The sequence below is a fragment of the Hyla sarda genome, chromosome 2, assembly GCF_029499605.1.
Source record: "Hyla sarda isolate aHylSar1 chromosome 2, aHylSar1.hap1, whole genome shotgun sequence".
NCBI classification, from domain to species: Eukaryota; Metazoa; Chordata; class Amphibia; order Anura; family Hylidae; genus Hyla; species Hyla sarda.
This window is the reverse complement of record NC_079190.1, coordinates 217,048,903-217,057,138: the sequence shown is the minus strand read 5'-3', so window position 1 is coordinate 217,057,138 and position 8,236 is coordinate 217,048,903. Positions and strand designations below refer to the sequence as shown.

The 8,236-nt window shown below is 40.4% G+C and overlaps 1 protein-coding gene across 3 annotated transcripts in view; it reads right to left on the bottom strand.

The window, feature by feature from the left end:
• Positions 1–1,693: 1,693 nt before the first annotated feature.
• The window catches only part of WSB1 (WD repeat and SOCS box containing 1), a 116,034-nt gene continuing 109,491 nt past the window's right edge, over positions 1,694–8,236 (bottom strand). For 2 of the 3 annotated variants that reach the window (XM_056556356.1, XM_056556355.1), the window contains 5 exons: positions 6,671–6,771; positions 4,392–4,564; positions 3,991–4,104; positions 3,458–3,565; positions 1,694–2,475 (listed from right to left, as the gene is read on the bottom strand). In XM_056556356.1, coding sequence (XP_056412331.1) covers positions 2,313–2,475; positions 3,458–3,565; positions 3,991–4,104; positions 4,392–4,564; positions 6,671–6,771 — 659 coding nt within the window. In that variant the 3' untranslated portion in view covers positions 1,694–2,312. The remainder of the gene's footprint in view (positions 2,476–3,457; positions 3,566–3,990; positions 4,105–4,391; positions 4,565–6,670; positions 6,772–8,236) is intronic. The other variant, XM_056556357.1, reaches the window with a different exon arrangement.

Here is an 8,236-nt window from a genome sequence, read left to right as displayed (position 1 = left end):
GAATCATGCCTAAGATAATTTGCTCTACATTATATTGAAATGCCACTTTCAAGGTTTACTGGCAGTGAAAGGAAGAAAGCCATATAGTGAGAACATATAACCATGCCTTTTGCAGACCATGGATTTTAGTGTTAAAAAAGGCTCAATTATGTCAGAAATAAGAGTATGCCCTCAGACTTCTGACCTGACTTTTTAATCTGAATGCCAAAGACATGGGGGGATATTTATAAAAGCACTTAGTAGATTTTATTTATTTTTTGCTTATTTGTCTCTAAAGTGTTGCACATGCGACTAGGCGCTTTTCTGTGCGACTTTTGACCGGCCAAGCGAGAAGACCAAGAAAATTCTGTTTGGCTTATGTAGTGCTGGGCGATATACCGGTTCATACCAAATACCATTTTTTTTATTCTGTACGATATGAATTTTTCCTATACCGCAATACCAGACAGCCCCCCCTCGAATGAATGATCAGCCGTAGCGGCTGTCCCCACTTCAGGGAACTAATATGTGACCCAAGGGCGCTGCTCCATCCCGTCCCCCTGTGAGCTGCCGGCGCTTAAAATTAATGAGTTGCGTGCCACGACGCTGGAAATTATTAAATAGGACATCTGTACTGATTAATTTTACATATTCCTGTGCCCGGGCTGCAAAAAAACTAAATAAACTTTGACTCACCTTCCTACGTTCCCCCGGTATCAGCCTCACTGTTCTCTGCTGCAATCTTCATGCTGCTTCCTGGGGACGGGAACGTCACAGAGCCATCAGTTTATCACCGGCTGAAGTGATGTCCCACCTCGGCCGGTGATCGGCTGAGTGCACTGTCATGTAAGGAGACGGCCGGCTCCTTACATGACAGTGTGCTCAGCCTATCACCGGCCAAGGCGGGACATCACTTCAGCCGGTGATAAACTGACGGCTCTGTGACGTTCTCATCCCCAGGAAGCAGCATGAAGATTGCAGCGAAGAACAGTGAGGCCGATACCGGAGCAACGGGGGAACGTAGGAAGGGGAGTCAAAGTTTATTTTTCCAGCCCAGGCACAGGACTATGTAAAATTAATCAGTACAGATGTCCTTTATTAATCATTACCACTCCTGACCACTGGGACCCCCTGAAAATTTCTGCACGGGGCCCCCGCATTGCTGCTGTATGTGAGAGGCTAATTCACGTACTGTCGGCCTCCCCGATGTCGATAGTAAGCCCCCTCCCCATACAGTTCTATGGGAGAGGTGTTGAGGCACGAATGCTGCCTCCCCGCCTCTCCCATAGAGATACATGGAGGAGGAGTGTCTATCCTGTGGATAGGAAATAAGTTATCTTTTGCTGAAGATGTCCTTTAAGCAGCATCATGTAAATGTATGCACGCCCCACCAATACTGATCAATTTTTACTTAAAAATTTATGTCATTTTAAAAACAGACAAAAGTAGTAAAAGTTTACCTTAGTAAAAACTGATTTAAATGAAACAAGTAAACAATTCTAAAAAAAAAAACATTGTTTATTATAGACCTTTTGACAAAATTAAACATATATGGTTAGCATTATAAGCACTGCATACATTCAATAGACCAGCAAGTGCAAATAAACAGCAGAAGGCAACAGCGAACACATTGCTCATCTTTGGCAGCTAACCAAATAGGATAGAGATATTATATATTATATATATATATATATATATATATATATATATATATATATATATATATATAATCGATGGGGTACATACATAGAACATTGCAGAACCATCTACCCTCAATTAAGGACCATGCCTTACTAAACTCCAACATTTGCCAAGCCTAGATAGAACTTGAGTGATAAAGATATCTATGGACCTTTTACATTTCTGAAGGGGAGGTGGTAGTGATGGTGATAGTGATGGGGGGGGGGGGGGGGGTGCGGGTTGTTGGAGTATGGCCATTTAGATAACACCTTTCCACCCGTAAAACCACCAGGTGCACAGTAATATGCAACAGACATTTACCATACTTGCTTTAACACAAAGATGAAAATTATGCTCTAACTAAAAAGCCAGCAGTACATAAAGAAGCAAAAATAAACACATAGTAGCATACACATATTTACAGTTTCACAGTTGTACAAATCGTATGTCCACATTCCAATTATAACTTTTATGGATGTTATATACTCCCAAATCACGGTTAAAGCTCAGAGTGATCAGAAATGCATAAAATATTTAAATACTGCACTTTAAATATGTTGTAACATTTAAAGCATAACGCTTGTAATGCATTTGTGTGTTGCCAGGAGAAAAAAAACAAAACAGTTTGTAGAAAACCAAAAAAAAAAAGTTTCCTACATGATTTGGTAGGAGAGAAACTCCATAACTTTTGGAGGCACTGGCAGCTTCTGGACTTTATTTGTAGTCATGACTCTTCTTATTGCCATACGACATAAGTGCTGAAGGCTGGAAACATGTGTGGGGGTAGCCCAGAAGTGTACATTTCCATCCTGAGTTCTGTAGGTGAAAAAAAAAAAAACACAAAGTTAAATTGTGCAAGGCTCTGTTCAGATCTGCATTGGAAGCTTTGTTCTGATTTTAAAGTAGTGCAGAATGTAAAACTATTCTATCCATCACAAGGACAAATACTACAATGGAACCTAATGGAGTCTATTAGAAGTCATAACGGTCCTTTAGGTACCATAGCTGGACTTCAATTAAAGGAAAAATGTCACCAAGTTCACCCACACTAACCCCAATACACTGGGTTATAGTGTAGAAGAACAGGAGTCCATACACAGGTCACTTTATGTTTTTTTGTCGCAGAGTTGTCATCTGCTAAAGTTACGCTGTTTGCCCTTCGCTTACGCTCTGAAGGCGGGTCCCCGTCGGCAGCCGTGATCTGGTCCCGGAGGAAGGGGCCTTAGCCCGCCCCCCTCCCCCCTGTTCGCATATTCATTTTCCCCCTGAGTGCAGCATGTCGGTAGAGCGCTCTGTGCAGTGTAACTGCGCATGCGCCGGTCACTCTCTTCACCCAGAAGTCAGGAGTAGCGAGACTTCAGAAAGAGGCACTTCCGGGTGTAGCAAGGGATCAGCACAGAGAGCGCTTTCCCAATGTACTGTGCTCAGGGGGGGGGGGAAAGGATTATGCGAACAAGGGGGGTAGGCTAGGGCCCCTTCCTCCGCAACCTAAATCAAGGCTGCCAGCGGGGGACCAGCCTTCAGAGTGCAACGACAACTCGGCAAAAAGAAAATATAAAAAAAAAGTAAGTGGCACGTGTATGGACTCCTGTTCACCCACACTATAACCCAGTGTATTGGGTTTAGTATGGGTCAACTTGGTGACAGTTTTCCTTTAACAGATCTGTCAGTTTATATTATGTTAAGCTCATATAAGCTGCTTAAAAGGATGTCTGAAGCACTTTCAGCATCACACAAACAAAACATTTACTAAACAAATGACATGCATGCATAATTGGCAAAAAATGTAATATCTTACCCAGCAGCTAGAACACTGCCATCAGTAGAAAAGGCACAGCAAAGACCTTTATTTATAGGTGCAACTTCAACGGGGTGTGACTTATCAATACGCCAAAATCTCACCAACCTGAAAGATTGTCAAATTATTTAAATAATGTTACATCGCTGAAAGTTGAAAGAAAAGAAATTACTTAAGACATGTTCAGCTGTTGTATATACAAATTCGTCCCGAAACTCTCGGCTCGGCAGTTGCTGACTTTAGCCTGCATAAACTAGTTCAGCTTTCAGGTGCTCCGGTGGGCTGGAAAAGGTGGATACAGTCCTAGGAGAGAGTCTCCAGCCCACCGGAGCACCTGAAAGCTGAACTCATTTATGCAGGATAATGTCAGCAACTGCCGAGCCGAGAAGTTTGTGATGAATCGAATCACTGTAACTTCACTCATCTCTAATATTAAGATCACTGTTTTTTTCAACTATTATAATTACTTCAATAAATATCCCCGACAACAAGCTACCACAAAAATTGCCATAAAATTAAATAAGCAAACTTACTTATCGTCAGCAAGACTTGCAATGTGTACCCCATCATGGCTAAATGAGACTGATCTCACCCAGCGACCATTATCTCCCCCTGCAAATATAGGTGTTGGCGGAGGAAATAAGTGCCTGAAATAAAAATAAAAAAAACAATCAAGCAGCCAATTCATGGTATCAGAGTGGATTCGGGAAATTTGCTAATTTGTACTAGGAGTTATACAGATGTTTTCAATCCTACAAAAACTTTTCACATTTATTATTCTGCTTCAGAGGGAAAAAAATTAAAAATTTACAAAACGCAACCTGACTGGTTGGCAATAACCCCACTTTTGCTTTCCACCAGTTTTATCTCTAACATTATATCAGAAGCTTTACGTTAAATACAAAAAATGTATTTGATTTTAGGATATACATACCCAAGTTCAAAAAGAATACACCCAATATGGGGATCCCAGACATATACTCTGGTATCATATGATGCAGTAGCCAACAAAGCTCCATCAGGAGAGAATTCACAAGCTACCACATCATTGTAGTGTCCTTCTAGTTTACGGATCATAGTATATTTATCCATGTCCCATAGAAATACCTAAAAGGAAAAGACAGTTGTTACAGTCTATGAAATGGAAACTTTGAACAGGCAAGTCTAGGTAACTAACGCTACAGAATTTACTATAAATTACTTTACTTGCTCAGTGTCATACCCAGTATATTAGTGGGATAACATTACATAGGCTAAGCATGCAAAAAAAAAAAATAATAATAATAATTAAAAAAAAAAAATAAAGAAAAAAAATAAGAAAAGAAAAGGCAGCTGAAGTTACGGCTACAAGCAAGTTCTATAAAATGCACAATATAAAAATATAAACATAACAGTTCAGTTTGCTTTAAAGCCAACAGTTGGGTTCTGAATTACAACCCCTGTTTGCAAAGTATATAACTAATTATAGATACAGTATAGAAAGGTATCATATGGTTACTCCAGTAGTACCCCCTTTGTGAGAATAAGTTCACTTGTTTACAAAAGGCTTGAATCGCCAACGTGAGCCCAGGAAGAGAAACAGATACTGCAAGAAAAGAGAAGGTTGACAGCCAAAAGAAAACACTTTTGGCAAACAAGATAACTAACAATACACAAGCTAATGCCTCTTTAAATAATGAAAATGTGTACTAACAATATATCTATTAATCTAAAGATATACTGTGAGGCAAGCCACTTCAGTTATACATGTGACTGCCAAGGTTAGAAAACCAGGTAGAAAGAAAGTAGTTATTTAGATTATGCCGCTATGGTTTAAGTTTAAAATGAGTTCATTAGCATCCTCCATTTAACTGGAGTATTAGAATACAATGAAAAGCGGGTTTGACCTTAGTTAAAATAAACATAAAAGAAAATGGAAAACAACAAGAAAGAAAGAAAAAGCAGAAAGTGGACATCAACCAGCACCTGAGTACGTACAGTACACCTTGCAGTCGATTGCAAGGTTACTTCGTCCTATGGCATTGGTCGTCCCCAGCCTGGTAGCCAGAGATGCCACTCTCTGCCCAGCTAACACCACTGTGCTCTCCTTTGTGTGGTGCCAACTTAACCTCAATCACACCAATATTGCTGCCACCACCTGTGACAGGGAAAGCAAGAAGCTTATGGAAAACACACAGCCTACAATAGCATCGAGTTAACACAAAATGTCAACATCCATATATGCTAAATTTTAGGTGTCAACTGCTCCTTTGGAGAAAAGGCTGTTACGCACAAATTCTAAATTACAATGACATTAAAGGGGTACTCTGGTGGAAAACCATTTTTATAAATAAAATTGGTGCTATAAAGTTAAACAGATTTGTAAATTACTTCACCAGCTGCTGTATGCTTCACAGGAAGTTATTTTCTTTAATTTCCTTTCTGTCTGACCACGGTGCTCTCTGCTGACACCTCTGTCCGTGTCAGGAACTGTCCAGAGCAGAAGAGGTTTGCTATGGGGAGTTGCTCCTGCTCTGGTCAGTTCCTGACAAGGACAGAGGTGTCAGTAGAGAGCACTGTGGTCAGACAGAAAAGAAATCCAAAAAGAAAAGACCTTCCTGTGGAGCATACAGCAGCTGATAAGTACTGGAAGGATTAGGATTTTTTAATAGAAGTAATTTACAAGTCTGTTTAACTTTCTGGCATCAGTTGATTTAAAAGAGTGCCCCTTTAAAACAAATCAATACAATCCTATTTATAAGTCATTTTATGGTTCTAAAATATGTATTAATGTACTGGCGCCATAAGGGCAAGTTACAGGAGCAGCACCTGCACTGCTTTTAGATACAGCAGTAGGTCAGAATATAAAATATGGCAAATGTAAATATAATAATAATAAATCAATATGTCATTCCTATACAATGTGCATTTCTAGGACTATTTGCTGAAGAGTCATACATCTTATTAGCATGTGCAAAGCAAGTATGAGGCTGATGACCGAATGGATTCTGGCTAATTGCCCAATACAGTTTCCTAAAAATGGATTGGCTTACCAAAAGCAGTGCAAGTTACAATTATTTATGCCAGCTTACACTTTCAGCAAGTCATGCATCATTAAGCTTTTATCAAAGTGCTAAAAATCATTCAGGACACTGAGCACAATCTTATGTTGTGATTACAAATATAACTCATTGATTCCACATGAAAATAAGAATAAGGAACTTTGAAACCTACAGCTTTGCCAGCTCCAACGGAACACAGCATTGAGGAGTCAGGGGAGAACGCACAGCAATAAACCCAGTTCTGGTGTCCCCTTAACACTTTCATCATATTGCCTAAAAGACATAAACTATTTATTATTTCAAATTCCAAGTGCAGGAAGTAATGCATTAAAAATAAAAGGCAAGTATTAAGAATTTTAGATTCACTTCTACAAGTTGTAGGTTTATTTTCAGACAAAGCAAATATTTCCCTAGGCCTGTGTATTAATAAAGGAGACAGTTTCAGTTCACCGGATGGAAATTCACTATAGGTCTGCATCTTCTAGAAACATTACCAGCTCCAATGTGCTGTAATAGCATAGATAGTGCGACTGCTACAGCAGGGCTAACCTAAGCTTCAGACTAGGGATCGACCGATTATCGGTATATTCACGATTTTGGACATTATCGCTATCTGCAATTACCTTGCCGATATGCCGATAATGCCCCGCGGCAGCGGAGGCAGGTGAAGGGACCTTCGTCTGCCATACTGGATGATCGGATCGCCGCGGCAGCGCTGTGGGCCATCGGATCATCCATTTTAGTGACCGCGATGCTGCAGATGCCGTGATCTGTATTGATCACGGCATCTGTGGGGTTAATGGTGGACATCCGCACGATTGTGGATGTCCGCCATTACCGGCGGGTCCCTGGCTGCCATCAGCAGCCGGGACGTGCCACGCATGACCCGAGCATCACTCCGATGCTCGCTGTTATGCATAGGACATAAATGAACGTCATGGTGCGTTAAGTACCAGCTCACCAGGACGTACATTTACGTCCGGCATCGTTAAGGGGGTTAAAGGGGTACTCCGGTAGTTTTTTTTTATAAACTGGTGCCACAAAGTTAAACAGATTTGTAAATTACTTCTATTTTAAAATCTTAATCCTTCCAGTACTTAGCTGCAGAATGCTCCACAGGAAGTTTTTCTTTCTGGAATTATTTTCAGCCTGACCATAGTGCTCTCTGCTGACACCTCTGTCCGTGTCAGGAACTGTCTAGAGCAGGAGAGGTTTGCTATGGGTATTTGCTTGTACTCTGGACAGTTCCTGACATGGATAGAGGTGTCAGCAGAGAGCACTATGGTCAGGCTGAAAATAATTCCAGAAAGAAATACAACTTCCTGTGGAGCATTCTGCAGCTGATAAGTACTGGAAGGATTAAGATTTTAAAATAGAAGTAATTTACACATCTGTTTAACTTTGTGGCACCAGTTGATTAATTAAAAAAAAAATCCACCAGAGTACCCCTTTCAGTGTTAACATTATATACCTGAGCTAGCCATTTAGGAGGTCAGAACTGACCCCATGTAATAACCCCCCCAATCAGCAAAAGGAAAGCAAATACAATGCCAGATACCATACCTGGCCTTAGTAGCTACTGGAAAAGTGTTTATCCCACAAAGCAAATGCATTGTCAATTAAAGAGTATAGTGCTAAAAATAAAAGCCCACTGCAATGTGAATAAGGCTGCACTTACAGGCTTGATGCATATCAGTTAATATAACATGAATATGACCAGCTTCTCAAAGATATAAGT